The sequence below is a fragment of the Phascolarctos cinereus genome, unplaced genomic scaffold, assembly GCF_003287225.1.
Source record: "Phascolarctos cinereus isolate Bilbo 61053 unplaced genomic scaffold, phaCin_HiC Scaffold_2;HRSCAF=192, whole genome shotgun sequence".
NCBI classification, from domain to species: Eukaryota; Metazoa; Chordata; class Mammalia; order Diprotodontia; family Phascolarctidae; genus Phascolarctos; species Phascolarctos cinereus.
In genome coordinates, this window is record NW_027555625.1 from 366,993,814 (window position 1) to 367,012,363 (window position 18,550).

Here is an 18,550-nt window from a genome sequence, read left to right on the forward strand (position 1 = left end):
ATCTGACAGTAAACCTGGAAATCAACTTGTATTTCCTGAAAAGAATTAAGTACTTAGCAATTTTTAAATGGTTAGTTTTCAAAACACTGTTATTCTATTCAAAAGTGAGACAGTAGGATAGATGCTTGAGGTTCTTTTTATTTTTTCTCATAATGGTAATGACTGAGCCCTCCACGCTTTCTTATCTGTTCTCCCTTATAACTAACAGCTTACATTTTTTAAAAGTCTTCTTGTGGTTATGGATATGCCCTTTAGATTTAAAAAGTTAATTTCCATGCCCATTAATTGGGAAATGGCTGAACAAGTTGTGGTATATGAATGTAATGGAATACTATTGTGCTATAAGAAATGATGAACAGGCTGACTTCAGAAAAACCTGGAAAGACTTGTATGGTCTGATGTTGCGTGAAGTGAGCAGAACCAGGAGAACATTGTACACAATAAATAGCTACATTGTGCAGTGACTAATACTGATAAACTTAACCCTTCCCAACAATACAAGGATCTAAGATATCTCCAAAGGCCTCACGCTGGAAAATACTACCCACATCCAAAGAAAGAACTATGCAATTTGAATACACACCAAAACATACTATTTGCTTTTTTTTTCTCTTCTGTTGAGTTTTGTTTCCTCTTTCTGGTGGTTCCTCCTAATGGTTCTAATTCTTACTTATAACATCACTAATGTGAAAATATGTTTAATAGGAATGTATATGTATAGCCTATATCAGATTGTCCGCCGTCTTGGGGAGGGTGATGGGGAGGAAGGGGGGAAAAACTTTAAACTCAAAAGCATATGGAAGTGATTATTGATAAATCAAAAAAAATTAATTTTTTTTAAAAAGTTAATTTCCAGTGAACTTAACTGCTCTCTGACTATACTCTTAATGAGTTGTTGTGCATTGATCAGTGTCAGTCTCAAGGTAAAAAATTAACCAAAAAAAAGTAAATACATATAAGCTTCAGAATTTGTAAACAATTAAGAGCAGAAATAAGAAACCGAACTCATATTCTAAAAATAAAGCAAGGACACAGGTACATGATACATATATATGTGTGTGTGTATATATGTATGTGTGTGTGTGTGTATAAATATATAATGTGTGTGTATACATATACACATATATAGATCATATATAGATAAACATTCTGGTGTTGATGGATTTAACCTATTATATATGTATTTATACATTATGTAGATATACACATTAAGCTTTAAACACAAATTTTACAAATATCCAAATATATTTATCATTGTTTATGTGCATCAACTATACTAACATGTAATAATTCATTTCATAAGAGGCAGTATTTGTGTTTACATGTAAGGAACATGAAACCCCTGGGATAATAGTAAATAAGCATTCAGTTCTAACATTTTATGTTTTATTGACATTTGAAGATTTCCTTTAATTAAAAACTCATCAGTTTAAAAGACTTGCCAATCACTGATTATACAGATTAATAATATCAAATAACATTTAGCTGTGGTATATACAATTAAATCCAGATACTTTCAAAGTTTTTACATGGCAGAAAAAATTTTAAATTGCATTTCAATGTGTTTTACTATAATTTTCATACTGACACCAATATATGTCAAATAACTTAAGTTGCTCAAAAATCAACATTCAGACAAATATCACTTCCTCTAGATTTGTATAATTTGGAAAGAAATAAAGCAGAGATGGCTATAACAAATTCTGCCTGAAAAGAATACAAGCATAAAGTTTATCTTCGTTAAACAGGAGCGCACCAAAAGAGTTTATTAGTACAATGCAACCTAACAGAAGATTTAAAAATTCTTATGGCCCATTTCATACTGTATACTCCCCTATTATCTTTGTTAACTGGGAATGCTATGTTAAATATTTAATAATGATGTTCCATTAATGCTTTTGTTAGTTATTTCTAAATTTACCTTTTTCTTTTTCTGAAGCACATGATTAGGTAGGAGTTGATGAAGTTGCCTTCTTTTTACATGCATTGCAGCAATTTTCATATCCATCTCAAACATCTTGCTATTTATTGCTTGCCTATAAACTACAATTAGAAGAAGATTATGATAATATTTAAACATTTTTTTAGAAAGACACTTATTGAACCTGAAGGAAACTATCCTAAAAAGCAAATAATGTTTTTCTTCCTTGTTCTCTTTTCCCACTAATATGGCTTTTCTAACCTAATATCACAACTTGCCTAAGATATATAGGTAAGTACTATGGGTAATATATCAGGAAACTGGGAACTATCCTAGTTAGATGGAGTAAAAGGAAATGGAATTAAATTTGAGTTAGAATAATTGGGTTCATACTGTGGTTTTGAGACTTCCTAAGCTGTGTGATGACAATGCAAGTCCCTTCCACCCCCTGGGCTCAGTTTCCTCAAGTATAAAATGGAGAAATCAACACTTGCATAACAAGATTAATATGAAGAAAACACTTTGGAGACCATAAAGCATTATAAAAAGCGACCATGCAAAAAACAGAAAAGAACCATTCTTTGAGGCCAATGTTACAGAATTCAACTGAGTAAGGAAATGTTATTAATAATTTTCCTTGCTCTAAATCTCTCATAAAAATAACAATAACTATTAGGTCCTGCCAAAGCAATATTATTTGGTGAAGAGAAGTACCCATTATGCATGGTATAAATTGTCAACTTCACAAACATTTCTGTATTTGACAGAATGCTCTTTCAGGGTACTGTCAGGTCAAATATTTAAGATATGAGACAGTCTCTTCCACTGGGGAAAAAATAGTAGCTGTGATGGAAATGTTTTGTAGAACTATATTTTGTAATGGACAACAACTTTTAAAAATCTGATTCTCAAATGAACAAAAAAAAAATCATGGAAGGAATCTTTAGCCAGGTAAAATTGTTTTCTTTTTATTCTGAAGCCTTAAGATGGTATGCCTTATATATTTATTATATATACTATAATATTTATCATGATATATTTCAATTCAAATTTTTCATGTGATTTGTAGATCTCAATTAGAAATATACAACTTTATATTTCCTCCATAAGACACCTAAGCTAATATCCTGAGAGGCATCGCATAAAAGTTTTGTGGTACAACTTTCAGTTAAGAGTACCAAGCATTACTACACATTACAGTATTAGACTGGGAAGAGGTTGGGGGCGGCGGGAGCTTTTAAAGGGAGATCAACATACAAAGAATGTAGAACAAAGATGTAATTGCTAATTACTCACTAATAAATACAGATTAATATTCTAACTCTTTCACAGTCAACTACTACTCCTAGTCATCTTTCCACATATGTATCCTAGAACAAGTATAGCAACAAGCACTTAATTTATTTTATATAGCAATAGAAAATATAATTATTTCTAATGCAATTTAAGGATTCAACTCATTTTCTAAAATATGAAGACATTAAATGCTAATAAATTTATCCCAATATAAAAAAAGTAGTCTTGTGCTGAAAGGGGATACCTCAAAAACAACTCTTAACATAACAAAAACAGAAGTAGTTAAAAGTAGCTACCCCAATTTATACATCCCTGTAACTCTCTCAAAGCCTAAAACTATTCCATGAATATAGGTACCTATTAAGGGTTTAAGACAGAAGATTTACAGATGACACAGGAAACTACTACAAATACTGAACAAAAATAGGCTAAACAAACCATTTAACCATAAGTAAGAGCATTCTGTCACTGCAGATCACATCAACCAACAAACATTTCTTAAGTTCTTACTATGTCTAAGGTATTGTACTACATTGTAAGGATACAAATACAAAAAATAATAATCCCTACTCTAGAATATAATAATATTCGAAAGGGAGAGACAACAAATATATATATAAACATTATATATACGTGTATATATATATAACAATTTAGAGAACACGAAGACAAACACAAGGTAAATAGAGTTCTAGCAGTTAAGATAAGGAAAGACTTCATGTACACAAAAGATTCTTATCCCTTTTTACTGTGTGTCATAGATCCCTTTTGGCAGTCTGTTGAAGCCCTACAGATCTGTTCTAAAATGCATAAAAGATTACAAAAGAAAACAATTAAACTGAATTCATCATTTTTTTTAAAGTTCACAGAACTTCTGACAAACAAGGTGGAGCATGAACTATCTTGAAGGGAGAGAAGGACTCTATGAAGCAGAGAAAAGTAGAAAATACATTCCAAGAATAGAGAAGAGTCAGGTGCCAAATGTATTGGAGAATCATGTGTGAAGAACAGAAAGAAGGCCAGTATGGCTAGATTGTACAATGTAAAAAGGTAGTATACAAGTAATGTGCAATGAGACTGAAAAGATACATTGGTGAAAGGTTGTAAAGGACTTTAAATGCCAAATAGAAGAGCATATTTTATCCTAAAAGCAATAGAGAACTGCTGGTAGAATTAACTAAGTGGGGGATTTATACAGTCAGAAGTGCATAAGGAAAATCACACTGGCAGAAATGTGGAGGATGGAATGCAATTAAGAGAAACCTGAGGCTGGGAGATCAATTTGGAGACTAATACAAAATCTACGTAAAAAGGTAAAAAAGGTTACTACTAAAGTGGTAGCTGAGTGAAACGAGAAAAAAGGATAGCTGCAAAAAGAATTATGGCAAAAATTGCAGCAAATGAATGAACATGCAGAGTGAGAGTAAATGTGGAGTTCAGTATAACATTAAGAACCTAAGCCAGAGGTAGGAAACCTGCAGCCTCAAGGCCATATGTGGCTCTCTAGGTCCCTCAAGTGTGGCTGTAGCCCTTCGACTGAACCCAGACTTCACAGAACAAATTCCCTTAATAAAAGGATTTGTTCTCCTTTTTTGTACTTTTTTTAAAATTTATTTTGATTTATCAACAACTACTTTCATAAGCTTTTGAGCTTTTAAATTTTTCTCCCCCTTCCTCCCCACCTCCCTCTCCAAAATGGCACACAATCTGATATAGGCTATACATTCCTATTAAACATATTTTCACATTAGTGATGTTGTAAGTAAGAAAAGGATTTATTCTGTAAAATGTGGACTAAGTCAAAAGGCCACACTTGAGGACCTAGAAGGCCACAGGTTTCCCACCCCTGAAGCTAATGGAAGAATGGTGGTGCTGTTAACAGAAATAGGAAAATCTAAAAGAGCTACAGAGGAGTGAAGGGTCAGGAAGATAATGAGTTCTGGTTTGGTTATGTTGAACTGGAACTATTTTGGGGATTTTTAGTTTGAAATGTTAAACAGGCATTTGGTGATAAGGTACTGAAGATCAGGAGAAAAACTGGATGGATGACAATTAAGCACACAGAAACTGATGAAGGCCCCAAGAAAGAGAAAAAGAGGGGCATAGACAGACCCTTTAGAGAGCAATCCTATATATTTTAAGGGCGGGGAGGGAGGAAGTATTAAATCTACCCTAAAAAGTTAAAAATACTGACAAAAGTCCAATTAGAAATTATGAATTAAATACTGGCATAGCATTAAAAGCACTGACTTAGAGACCTGGATTCTAACACTTACTAGCTGTGTAACCTTGGGGACTCTAAAAGCCTCCAACTGTAAATAGGAAGAAACTTACTATTTCACAAGGTTATATTACAGTGACAAAAAAATGGGAATCATCAATCATCATCTGTATCTAGCAAAATCCCTTAACAAAAGGAACTAACCAAGAATAAGAAAATATATACTTTAACAATCCTAGAGAAATTTAAAAAGAATTAAAAAGACAAGAGTAGAAAATAAAACAAATGTATAAAAATCAAAGCCCACCTTGGGACAGATACAATCAAAACTGTAGTTAAAAAAGGACATTGGGAAATTTCAACTCTCAACTTCACCTGCTCTCATGGGACCAATCTCATGGTAAAAGGTTTTTGCACAGTATTTTCAACTATGATAAAACTTTTTAATAATTAATGCCCCATTCAAAATAATCTTGTTTTTTCTTAGAAAAACAAATTTTTACAGTAATTTTTCCGTATTTCCAATTTTATAAATGAAGATAGGGAAGAATATTTGGTTAAATGACTAAAATATTCCCGTATCTTAACCAAAAATAGCAATTAAGTACTGTTTTAACATAAACTCAAAACAAAACAGATACACAATTAAAATTGGAGACCACATGCAATTTTAATCTAACTTTTGCTTCAAGCTACTATATAAACAACACTTATTACAAATCTATTTTTATGTCTGAGAATGAAAAAGTCAAATTATTCACTAGCAAAGTCTCCATAAGAGAAATGTTTTTCACGTATAGAATTCTACAATCCTCAAACTGATTTTCCACTATACACCAACCTATCAGTGCCTAAGTCTAGAGATTTCTGTTTTGGGAAAACTTCCCAAGAGAATAAAACATTTTAAATCAAATCTATATACCAGGAGTTAGAACTAATCCTTAAGAGGGGGGGAAACTACTATAAACTCCCATTGTCACTGGAAGGAGAGAAATCCCAGGATTTAGAACTGAAAGGAAGTTGGTGATTAACTGATTACCTACTCCAATTGTCTCATTTTATAGATTAAATCAAATGGCTCAGAGAGAGTCTGCCCAGTCACAAGGGTAGACAGAAGCAGGACTTCTAACTTATGATTTCTTATTGTATAAATATAACCCTAGTCAACTATACTGCCTACTCTGTGGTAAAGGTTTACTGCCATTCTGCATTCCGCCAATATAATAAAAATGGCACCACTATCAGAATTAACTTGCGGATTGTAGGGCTATACTAACCAAACTAATAACAGAATACTTCATAGAGCTTGACAATAACACAACTAATTTGGAGGAACAAAAGGTCTGGAAACTTAAAGTACAGTAGATAATGGGGGAAAAAGAAAGAATGAAATGGGGCAGCTAGGTGGCGCAGTAGACAGAGCACCAGCCCTGGATTCAGGAGGACCTGAGTTCAAATTCGGCCTCAGACATTTAACACTTACTAGCTATGTGACCCTGGGCAAGTCACTTAACCCCATTGCCTAGCCAAAAAGAAAGAAGAAAAAAAAAGAATGAAGTAGGAACAACACTCCCAGAGCTCAAATTATAACATACAGTAGTAAAAAACGAAAATATTTAGTGTTTGTTAAAAAAAAAAAATGGAAGACTAGATTCAGGTAGAACTAACTAGACAAATGAGATTAAGACATCACTTGATTCAATAACCTAGTGTTCAATAAATGTGAAAATATAAGTTATCTGGGGAAGAATTCCCTATTTGACAAGAATTGCTGGGAAAACTGAAAAGCAGTCTGGCAGAAATAAAATTCAGAGTAATATATTATGCTATATACAACAATAAACTCCAACTGGATATTTTGGACTTAAATATAAAGGTTATGCCATTTAAAAAATTAGAAGATAACCAGATAGGGTACCTTTAACAACCACAGGAAGGACATGAATTCTACGAATTTTTAACCAAATGAGGCAAAGATTATCACAAAAATATCAAAGAGAGCATTCTGCTTATATGAAAACATTTTCATATAAACAAAATACAGATTAGGATAAGAAGGTAAGTAGTCAACAGTGAAAACATGTTTGTATCAAGTATCTTTGATAAGAGTCTGTTGTCCAATATATATTGGTAACAGAAAATATTATAAGCCCAAAAGCCCAATAGATAAGTAGGCAAAGGATATGAACAAACAATTCTTAAAAAGGAAAGCATAAACTATTTAAACAATCACATGAAAGACTAATCTGAGTCCCTAAAAAGAGAAATGCACATCGAAACAACTGAGGTTTGGCAAAGATGACAAAAGTTGAAAAGAGTCAATGTTGTAGGGTCACGTAAAGACAGACAAACACTAATGCTGTGAAAAGTTCCAACTGCGAAAGTGAAGCTGTGAAATGTTCCAACTATTATAGAAAGCAATTCAGAATTATGCACTAGTAAAGTGGCTGAAATGTCCATATGCTTTGACCCATAGAGCCTACTGCTAGTCATACCCTCCTCTCTCTCTCTCTCACACACACATTCCCACTCCCTCTCTCACACGCGCGCACGTGTGCAAAGGCTACACTGGCAAATGTATGATATTTTAAAAAAAAGATATCAATAAAGGTTTTATTTATTTTTTAAAAAGCCATTTATACCATGATATAAGTCAACCTGAATATTTAAAAAAAAAAACTCCTCCTTAATTTTCTCCTATAAAAATACAATTGGCCTATACTTGCTATAAAGATCAAACCTCCTATGGCAGCTGGTGGATTAGGTGCAACTTCCAATTCCAAGACTCAGAGTAGGAGGTAGGGCAGGAATGCCAAGCTATCCAGATTTCAGTACACTTGTTCAGATCACTTCCAGTTCCAAGCAATCCAAATACAAGGTTCAACTCATCAACAGATAAAATAAATTTTAAGGTCAGTATGTCCTAAGTTTATAAGTTTCCCTTACAGCAAAGTAGATTATATTGACACTGATGGTAATAAGAATAAGACAGATTTCTTTACATATTAGATAGTGAGTATTATAGCCCAAAAGCATTTAAAAATCATCCTGAGGACATGTGCTTAACCATTCAAATTCTTCAGTCTCTTTGATACAGTTCAGAAAACTCTAGTTTTTCTACTCTACACAAAAACCATAAAGAATATTTATTTGTAGGAGGCCATTTATTGCTCTGGATAATCAACATCTCCCTTTTTCTGCCTAACAACTTTGACCCCTTTACTGAAAATATTTGTAACATTCATAATTTATTTTGTTTCTCTATTCTATTTGTTTGTAATCCCTAGCACCTCCACATCTGTGAAATCTGAGACAGAAAACCAACCAGACATGCTAGAGTGAGAGACTATCCCTCCTCTACAAAAGCTCACCTGCCTCAGTCAGATGCCCTGATTTGAACGAGAAAGACAGGTGTGCCAAATCTGAGGGCAATCGCTCTGAAGAACCAATGTTGATCCCCATCTGCATCTTACGGTAACTGAAACTCAAGTTGTATCCTTCTCCCTCCGAGAACTGACACTTAAATATATATTTTTCCTTTGAATCTTCATGTCTTTGCCTCTCATGTCTCATCTTAGGCCTCAGGTGCTGACCTTCTGTGAGCTATAACATGCCATGATAAAGACCTACTGCATCATTACGTTACTGGCCTAATTCTTTTCTAAAATGTGTACATCCCCCAGCTGTAAAAACAAACCAGGGCACTTTCACAAATAACACTAACATAAAGATTATTCCAAATATCTTAAATTTCAAATTTTTTTTAAAAATCACGGAACTTACCTGTATCTGTGAAAGACTGAATGTCATATGTAAGGTCAACACTGAGGTTTTCAGAGTTTTCTGTTTTTTTAAACACTAATCCAATCACCCACATTGTACGAAATTCTTCCCTGCAAAATATTTTCAATACAAAGTAATTCTAAAATTTCTGAAAACTTCAACTTAATCAATGTGAACACTGAAAATTTTTCTAAATTAAGCTATACAGAGTAAAAGAAAAAATCTTCCTAAAAATTATATGGATATTAAATCCTTTATAATAATTGTCATTGATGTATGACTGAACCATGGATTAAATTTGAATTACACAAAACACAAATAATTAGAACTCTTGTCTAAAATAAATGCAACCTTTGTTACAAAAGAAGGCTCTTTGGGTGGGAGAGCAGGGAGGGATATATTTGGAAATGAAGATGGTATAAAAGCAAAGTACATCAATAAAAAATAAAACCAGTCAAAAAGCTAATGTAAAAATGTTTGGTTGTCTGAGAGCAATCACACCTACATTTTCTGTATCTATACCACTACACACATCGACAAGTTCTTAATGACACTTGAAAGCACTCAAAATAAAGCAATATTCTGAATAGAAAGACAAAAAAAGCAAGACTGTTTTGACTCTTAGCAAAGAAGATCAAACCAAACTCCATGAAAGGAACTTCTAAGCAACTAGTTCAGATGCCTATCTGATTATAGAACTTACTTGTCTGTATTTGTGAAAGACAGATTTAGAACTGACAGGGAACATCTACTGGGGCAGCAGAATAAGCAGTGAATTTGGACCTGGATTCAAATCCTTGCTCTACCCTTACTAATTTACACAGATCATTTAACCTTTCTGGGCTTCAAATTCCTTAACTATAAAAAAAACAGGCTATTATTGGATGACTTATGAGGTTCTTTTAAAGTTTAGTCATATGATTCTATGATCCTATATCTGTAAGATTCAATTCCTGTCTAGAATAAACACTAAGTTTGGACCTAGTTAAAATCTTGGCTCTATTACCTCATTTAGGCAAGCTACTTAAGATTTCAGGCCCTCAGTTTCCTCTATTACAACAAGAGAGGATCATAGTGGATGACTTCTGGAGTCCCTTTCAAACTCTAGGCTCTATGATACGATGATCCTTTATCTGTAAGATCTATTTCTAATTCTAGATTGACTCCCTTTTACAGATGAGGAAAATTGAAGTCTCAGGATCTAAGTGACTTGCCTAATCCAGAAAAACCACAACAATTTCTCTTCTGAAATCCATTTATGCATTTTCAACTTGCTGGACATCTAGAATTGGATGTCCATCTGGCACTTCAAACCAAACAAGTCTAAAAACGTTTCCCCCTTTCCCTCAACCTGCTTCTTCTCCAAACTTTCCTTTCTATGTTGAGGGCAAGATCATTATAACTTCGGTGTCAGTAACACTTTCTCCCTGTCCCCCTGGAGTTACATAACCAGTCCTGTCACTTCTACCTCAACCACCTGTCAATCATTTTTTGAGTGCCTACTATATATCACACAGTCCTGATGATTCTAAGAAAAAATGAAACATTTCGTTTCCTCAAGAACCTTATATTCGACTGAGGGATACAAAATGTACCCATGTAAGTATGTATAATTTGGGAAGAGAAGCACTAGTGGCTATGAAGTTCAGGGAAGTCTTCATTTAGGAAGTAGTGACTAACCCAAGCTTTGAAGGAAACTAAGGGATTCTATGAGGTGCAAATGAGGACAAAACACAATCTAGGAATGGGGAGATGGGAGGTGTGAACAGAAATGTCAGTTTGACTAGACTGAAGGATGTGAGCAACAGTAATGTGTATCTCAGGCCATAAAGGCAAATTGGGGTCAGGTTGTAAAGGAAAGGCTCTAAAATTAACAGAGAAGTTAATAATCAATCCTAGACAGCAGTGAGAAGAGGTGAGTGAATCAGGGAAGGATATGACATAGCAAGACACTAAAGTGAAAAGTAAAGCCTGTAATTTAGCAAAGTCATTTGAGTGGAGGATAGAAAGTCATTTAGTGGAGGACAGAACAGAGTTGGGAGAGGCTTGAGGGAGACCAAACAAAAAGGCTACTGCACACAGTCTAAGTGACAGGTGATGGTGGCTGGCTTGAACTAAAATATGGTAGATGTGTGAGGAAAAAGAAGGAAATGGTATAAGATATGTTGTGGAGACAGAACTATGATGACTTGGAAACTGACTGGATGTGGGAAAAGGGAGAATAAGGACTCAAAGGTATAAACCTGAGTGACTAAGATAACAGCAGTACCCTTAAAAAAATAAGACAAATTTGAAAGAACGGTGGGTTCTGGGGAAAAGATAATGAGTTCCATTTTGGATATGCTGAATTTGAGATGTCTACTGGACACCAGGTTTGAAAAGTTCAACAGGAAATTAGTGATAGAAAACTGGAGATTAGGAGAGACTGGGGCTAGATATATAAATCTGGGAGTCATCTGCATAGATACTGAACCCAAGGAAGCTGAAGACATCATTAAAAGAGTATGTGGAAAGAGAAGAGGACCCAGGACAAAGCCTCAGGGCACACCCACTGTTAAGGGGCAAAGTATGGATGAACCAGGAAATGAAAAGGGTACTATTCAATGTCAAAAGCTGTAGAGAGGACAAAAAGGTTAAGAATTAGGAAAAGGCCACTGTATTTGCCAATTAAGAGATTTTTAGGAAAAAGTTACTGAACTATATATAACCATTGGATCACTGCTAGGCACATAACCTAAAGAGGTCAAAGACGGAGAAAAAGGACCTATACAAACAAAAAATATTTATAGCACCACTTTTTATAGTAGCAAAGAACTGGAAACAAAGCAGGTGCCCTTCAGTTGGAAAATGGATGAACCAATTGTGATATATAAATGTAATTAAATGTTACTGTGCCATAAAAAATGATGATTATGACAGATTCATATAAAAGCAGGAAGACATGAATTACCAGAGAGTAAAATGAGCAGAATCAGGAGAACAATTTACAAGACCACAATATGGTAAAAAATAAAAACTCTGAAATACTTCACATCTCTTATCAAAGCAATGCTGAGTTATGACTTCAAAAGAACTGGTGATGTTGCCTACTTCTCATCCACACTTCTTGAACTGTGGGCCATGATCCCACAGCTTAAGAAGCACTGAAGGGACCATGAGTGGAAAAAGTTTAAGAAGCCTTGTTCCAGTCAAAGAGGTAGACTCAAGATGCAAAAGGAGACATACATTTTCAAAAACAACCAATGTATTGAGGTGTTTCACTTGACTTATACTTGTTACTGAGGAGACTTTCTATGGGGGGGGAATCAGGAGCAAGAAGGAGAGGTTTACTGGGTATTTATCAAAATGCAAAAAAGAACATCAATAAAACTACATTAAATAAAACATAAGTAATTCAGAAGGCAACACAAACAGGACAACTTTGTTACTATTTTGTTAAATTTAAAATACACTCAAATACCTTTAACAAAAAACTTCATATACAACCCTCGTTTTATTCTTTGTATATTGATGTGTTTGTTGATGATTAAGTTAATTTAAAAAAAATAATGATCAACGGTAGTTTTGGAGAGCAGTTTCAGTTGAGTGACAAGGTTGTAAGCCAGTGACTGAGAAGTGAAAAGACAAGAAATGGAGGCAATGAGTCAGAAACAGCTTTTCTGGGATTCTGGCTGTAAAAAGGAGGAGAGATAAAGGATAACATAGCTTGAAAGGAGGGTAGAATTAAATAAGGGTTTTGTCAGGATGAGGAAAACCAGGCAGGTTCCTAGGAAGCAGGGAAAGAATCAGTAGAAAGACTGATAATGACAAGAGACTGAGGACAAAAAATAAGAAAATGAAGACGAAGGGAAGGAGAAGAAACTTCAGAGAGGATGAGACCAAGAGTACAAGTTACAGCAATTTGCCTTGGTAAGAATAAGGACCAACTCTTCATCAGAAACTGAGGTAAAGTAGGAAAGAATAAGGAATGATATCAAGGTCTTGAGATGTCAAAGAGGGAATAAAAGAGAATGGACAACAAAATGGCCTATTTTCTAAAGATGAGGTAAGGTTCTCAGTTACGAAAGTGGAGGGATAGCATGGGAGGCCTGAGGAGAGTAGAGAAGATATGGCATAGCCATTGTAGGAACGGAGATGTAAAAACAACAATAACAACTTACATTTCTATAGCATTTACTAGTAAGTGCCAGGCATTGTGCTTAGTAAGCATTTTACAAACACTATCTCATTTGATCTTCACAATAACCTTGCGAGGTAAGTACTATTATTACCTCCATCGTACAGATGAGGAAACTGAGACAAACATAAGTTAAATCATTTGCCCAGGTCACAAAGCTGGTGTCTGTTGCCTTGCTGAAGGGAGATGCCAGCTGATATTAGATAATATAAATTTGTAATGGACCCAGCTCAAAAGACTGTATGCCTTTCTCTAGCATAGATTAACAGCTCATGAATAGGAATGGAGGGTGATGATAGGAGTAATACATGACTGAGGTTTGGCAAAGTATGAGCTGCAATGGGACAAGGTAGCAAAGGATTTCAAAGTACAAAATACCTTTACAATTCAACAGAGCTGAACTGATTCACAAAAAGGTCAGACTTAGAAAGTGTTTTTAAAAAGTATTATTAAGAAGATGGTGATGGCCTGGGATATTACTTAAGAAAAGAGGGAATGGTGGTCATGGTTAGGACAAATAAAAGGGTGTAAGAGGAATGGGGCATAGATGGAACCAAAAGTTATAGTTGGATAAAGAAAATGAGAATCCTTGATTATAGAAATTTGTGGGTGATGGTCACCACTCAACAGTGTTCTCACTCCTGTTGTGGCTAGGATAGAATGAAAGAGAGACTAAAGAACTGAGATGGCAAAGCGTTTGAGCAAACATCAATGTGTATGTTGAAGTTATCTAATAAAAAAGCAGAGATTAAGGCAGAAAAGAAAACACTGAATCAATACTGAACTCCCTCAGAAAAGAGAAAATGACCTGGGAATTCTTAAAAAAAAAAAACTACTACCAGAAAATGAACCAAGTGATATATTTGCATTGGATGATCCATAAAGGAGGAGAAGTAGCAAAGGACAAGTGGAAAAGGGGATGTATGTGTCCGAGGACAAATAAGAAAATGAAACCAGTAGTGAATATGACAAGTAGGGAAAAGTGTCTTCTGTAAAGGATCTAGGTTTCTATGAGTGACATAAAGATGGAAGAAGCAAAATAAGCAGAGGTGAAAGGTGACAATAAGTTTGTAAAGAATGAAAAGGGATTCCAGAAGGCACAATGAAAGGGTAGGTGGAGATTGACTGGGATATGGAAAGTTTAGATTAAAGGGACTGAGATACCAAGAAAATGGTGACAGGGAAGAATGATTTTCACTTAGGCAACCAGGAATTCACTGGATTGGAAAAGTGATGTAATTTTGCCTAAACATAAACATTTTACTACTTCTGACTGAGGTTCACACCCTCCTTAAGAGTCCTCTGAATGGGAATATCAGTTCCTTTTCAAGAGTTAGGTGAAAAAAGAAACTTGGATTTGATCTTAATAACTCCCTATAAATGAAGTTCTTATGGCAAAAAGTCTAACATTTGAGCCGTTAGTTCTAATCTGAGTCATTAAAGTGAGGTGAGTTGTTGGAGACTTTCCCCTAGTGGTGAAGATGACTGCGGAATGGGCATCAGATTGGGCCCTGAAGCTAAGTATCTGACAAGGTATCAGAGCTGATTCAGGAGGCTACAAGCAAGTTATGGGGTTTGTTTTGGTCTCAGTGCAATGGCAAGAAAGACGAGTTGAAGCAAGATGAGATTCTAGATGAAGTTATCAGTATATCCCAGGAACTTCACTGATAATGGCTGACTTAAGTCAGACCTTTGGCATGACTCCTATAGTGTCAATTTTATTAGGGTCTCAGAGACACCCCACAATACATCTCTCATAGGCCTCTACCCATACATGGTAACTAATCTATTCACTTTATCACCTCTTCTCTGATCTACTGCAGGTGCTTTCTAATTAGTTTCTTTGTCTATATAAGCACCCCTCCCCAATCAAGATATTAATTAAGTTTTCATGAAACATAAATCTGCATCACCCTACCACGTAAAAACTTGACTATCACTTCCCTAGGGGGAAAAAATGCAAACTCTTTAGTCTGGCCCAATATACAATCAGGCTTCAACCTAACTATTTCTCTGTGAAATTACTTATTTTCATACACTATTTCCCATCCAGACTATATTATTTGTTATTCTCTTACCACCTCCCATCTCTCTTTGGGTTTGTATGAGCAATCCCCCATGCCTAAAACATACTTGCTCATTTCCACATTTCAGACTCCTGCTCTGTAGGCAGACTTCTGCAAATTCATGTTCTACAAGAGACGACATCTTTACAGTCACACAAATGAAAGCTGCAGAGACTCCAGGATCTTAGTCTGTTTACTAGTTTGTCTCAATAAAATGGCATCTGATTCAGTAAAACAAAATGTTACTTTAAAGGAGCTCCCCAACAAAGTATCACCCACATTTGATTAAAAAAAAAAAAGATTTTTTTTAAAGATGGAACTGAAATTACTTTGTCCAACAACTCTCTGTTTGGGTTGTTTGGATTTGAACATTCTCATAAAAAATATCCAGCAGAGAATCCAAATAGAAGAGGGATTCCTTACAATGAGGTCCTCCAAATGATTTTCTTTGAGGATATCATAATTTTGATTGCATTACACTGTGAAATGCTGCATAGTGTCCTAAATAGAATGCACAGTTAATAAAGAATTGAACCTAATTATTCACACAGTAAGATAATGTAGATGAATTAAGGATATGTAATGCCACTGAATGGAGAGACCTTAAAACTGGTCCATAAATAAGCATATACATTTGGACAGACACTGTGGATAAAACAATGAACTGGGACCAAAATGGGATGGGAGAAAAAGAACAGGTTAAATTGTCTTTGGGAAACAAAAATTTCCCAAATGACCCCCATGCTTTCCCCTGATATAAATAACCATCTTTTTCTTAATAACCAATATTCTTGCAGTGATGCTATATAGCTACAAAGCACATAATAGCAGTCTGCAAAAAAATTAAAGTTGAGGATCACCCAAAGTGCAATGGATCACACAAGGCAATCATGAATATGCTACAAAACATTATCAGTAACAAACTGTACTGTCACATAATGGAGCAACTGATAAAGGTAGTAGGTAGTCCATGTGCTCCAGCAGTACCAAAACAATACCAGAAGAGCTAGCCAAAGGCACCAAGAACACTGACTGGACACCCTACCCCTATTTAAGATTTATGAAACAACAACGAAAAGACTTGCATAGGATAAGGTGAGGACAGGTTGAATGAAATCTGCACTACTGGAAGTTATACAAAATTTGGTAAGATCACTGATCCTATGCCATATTTGCCTATCTTCCTTTAAGTTTTAACTTGGGTGCCATCTCACCCATAAATTCTCCTTTGATCCCTTAGTTATTGCACTCTCTCCTTCCTCAAACATTCCTAGAGTTCTGTCTGATCTCTCCTTTGCACTCTGTACAGTTTTGTTCATGTTGTATCTTCCCCTACTCCCATCCCAAGAGGATGTAAATTTCAAGGTAGGGTCCATTTGGATTATTATGTTGGTTGCTTCAATACGTATAAAATGATGCCTTGAATATACTAGATTCTTAATAAAGACTTGATAAATAGAACTGAAATCACCTACTAGTGTCATCAATGGCACCCTCATTAGACAAGTCTATTAAAAAGTCTTTGTTAGTCTTTATAGTCAGCAAATTTTATCTCTTTGTCATTCATATATTTCTTCTGCAGTTACACACGCTTCCTTATTCATTACTAATGGTTAGGTTATTTACCTAGTATTTGAAGATCGCCATTCATGGCCATCTACAATTCTCAGTCCTCCACGTTAAATATCCTCAGTTCCTTCAAAAAATCATTATTCAGATGGCAATGGCTCTCAGACTGTTCACCATTTTGACTGTCCTTTAATATTCTAATTATTAATCTCTTCTAAAATATTACATCTAAAATTCACTAACAGAAATCTAGATGTATTCATTTCAATATGCAGCCATTAAGTACCTGATATGTACCAAGTACCTTGCTTGTGTACGAAGAAAAATGAAAAGTCTCTGCACTCAAGGAGCTTAATACAAAGTATCATGGTGGGGGGTCGAAAGCTAACAACCAGGGGAACGAGGAAAAACCTTCCAAAGAAGGAGGCATCAGAGACTTGATACAAACTAGACCAGGGACTCTATGGGGTAAAGATTAGAAAGGATAATATCCCAGGCCTAAGAGATACCCAGTGCAAAGACTCAAATATGAGAGAAGAACTGCCCTATATGAAAAACTAGAAGGTCATTTTTACTGGATTGCAGTAAAAAGGATTAATTTTATAAGTTTGGAAAGACAGCCTGAAGCCAGATTGTGAGGGTCTTTAAAGGTCCAAGGAATTTGTATTTTATTTTAGAGGATGTAAGAATCCAGTTATATCAAAGACTGCCTGGAGAGGGAAGAGCATGGCAGCAGAAAAACTAATTAGAAGACTATCACAATAGTCTGGGTGAGCAGGGCCTGAACTAGGGTGATGACTGGTGAAAAAGAAACAGATGCAACAGATGTTACAGAGGTAGAATCACCAAGACCTGGCAACTGATTAAATACGGAGAGTGAGAGAAACAGAAGAGGTGGTAATGACTGAGACTGTGAATCTTGGGTGATTAGAAGAATAGTGTACATGACAGAAAAAGGAGAGTTTAAAAGAGGGAGGAGTCTAAGGGGAAAGATAATGAGTTCTATTTTGGACATGATCAGTTTCAGATACCTACGAGACATCCAGTTGGAGATATTTAGCAGGCAGTTGGTGATGCAGAATTGGAGCTCAGGAGAGAGATGAGAGCTGGACATGTAGATTTGGGTGTCATCTGCAGAGAGATGCTAGTTGAATCCATGGGAATTGATGAGACCACTTACAGGAGGACCTAGCACAAAGCCCTGGTGTACACCCATGTACAGAGGGCAGGATATAGATGGTGGTCCAACCAAGTAGACCGAGAAGGATCAGTATCAGTCAGGAGAACCAGAAGAGAGCAGTGTCACAATAACCTAGGGAGGCAAAAGTATCCAGGAGGACAGGGTAGTCAACAGTGTAAAATATTGCAGGGGAGGTGAAGAAGAATGAGGACTGAGAAAAAAGGCCACTAGATTTAGCACTTTAAGAGATTTCTGACAACCTTGGAGAAAAAAAAGAAGTTTCAATTAGGCAGTGAGGTTGTAGTCAAGTGGTTGAGAAGTGAATGGGGAGGTGAGG

At 35.4% G+C, this 18,550-nt stretch overlaps 1 protein-coding gene across 7 annotated transcripts in view; it reads right to left on the reverse strand.

Moving 5' to 3' along the window:
- The window catches only part of PAPOLA (poly(A) polymerase alpha), a 77,213-nt gene that overhangs the window by 11,619 nt on the left and 47,044 nt on the right, over window positions 1-18,550 (reverse strand). For all 7 annotated transcript variants that reach the window (XR_013484859.1, XM_021007351.2, XM_021007350.2 and 4 more), the window contains exons 15-16: window positions 9,222-9,331; window positions 1,922-2,043 (exon numbers count right to left, since the gene is read on the reverse strand). Coding sequence is in view for 6 of the 7 variants with exons in the window: in XM_021007351.2 (XP_020863010.1) it covers window positions 1,922-2,043; window positions 9,222-9,331 (232 nt within the window). In the remaining variant the exon portion in view is untranslated. The remainder of the gene's footprint in view (window positions 1-1,921; window positions 2,044-9,221; window positions 9,332-18,550) is intronic.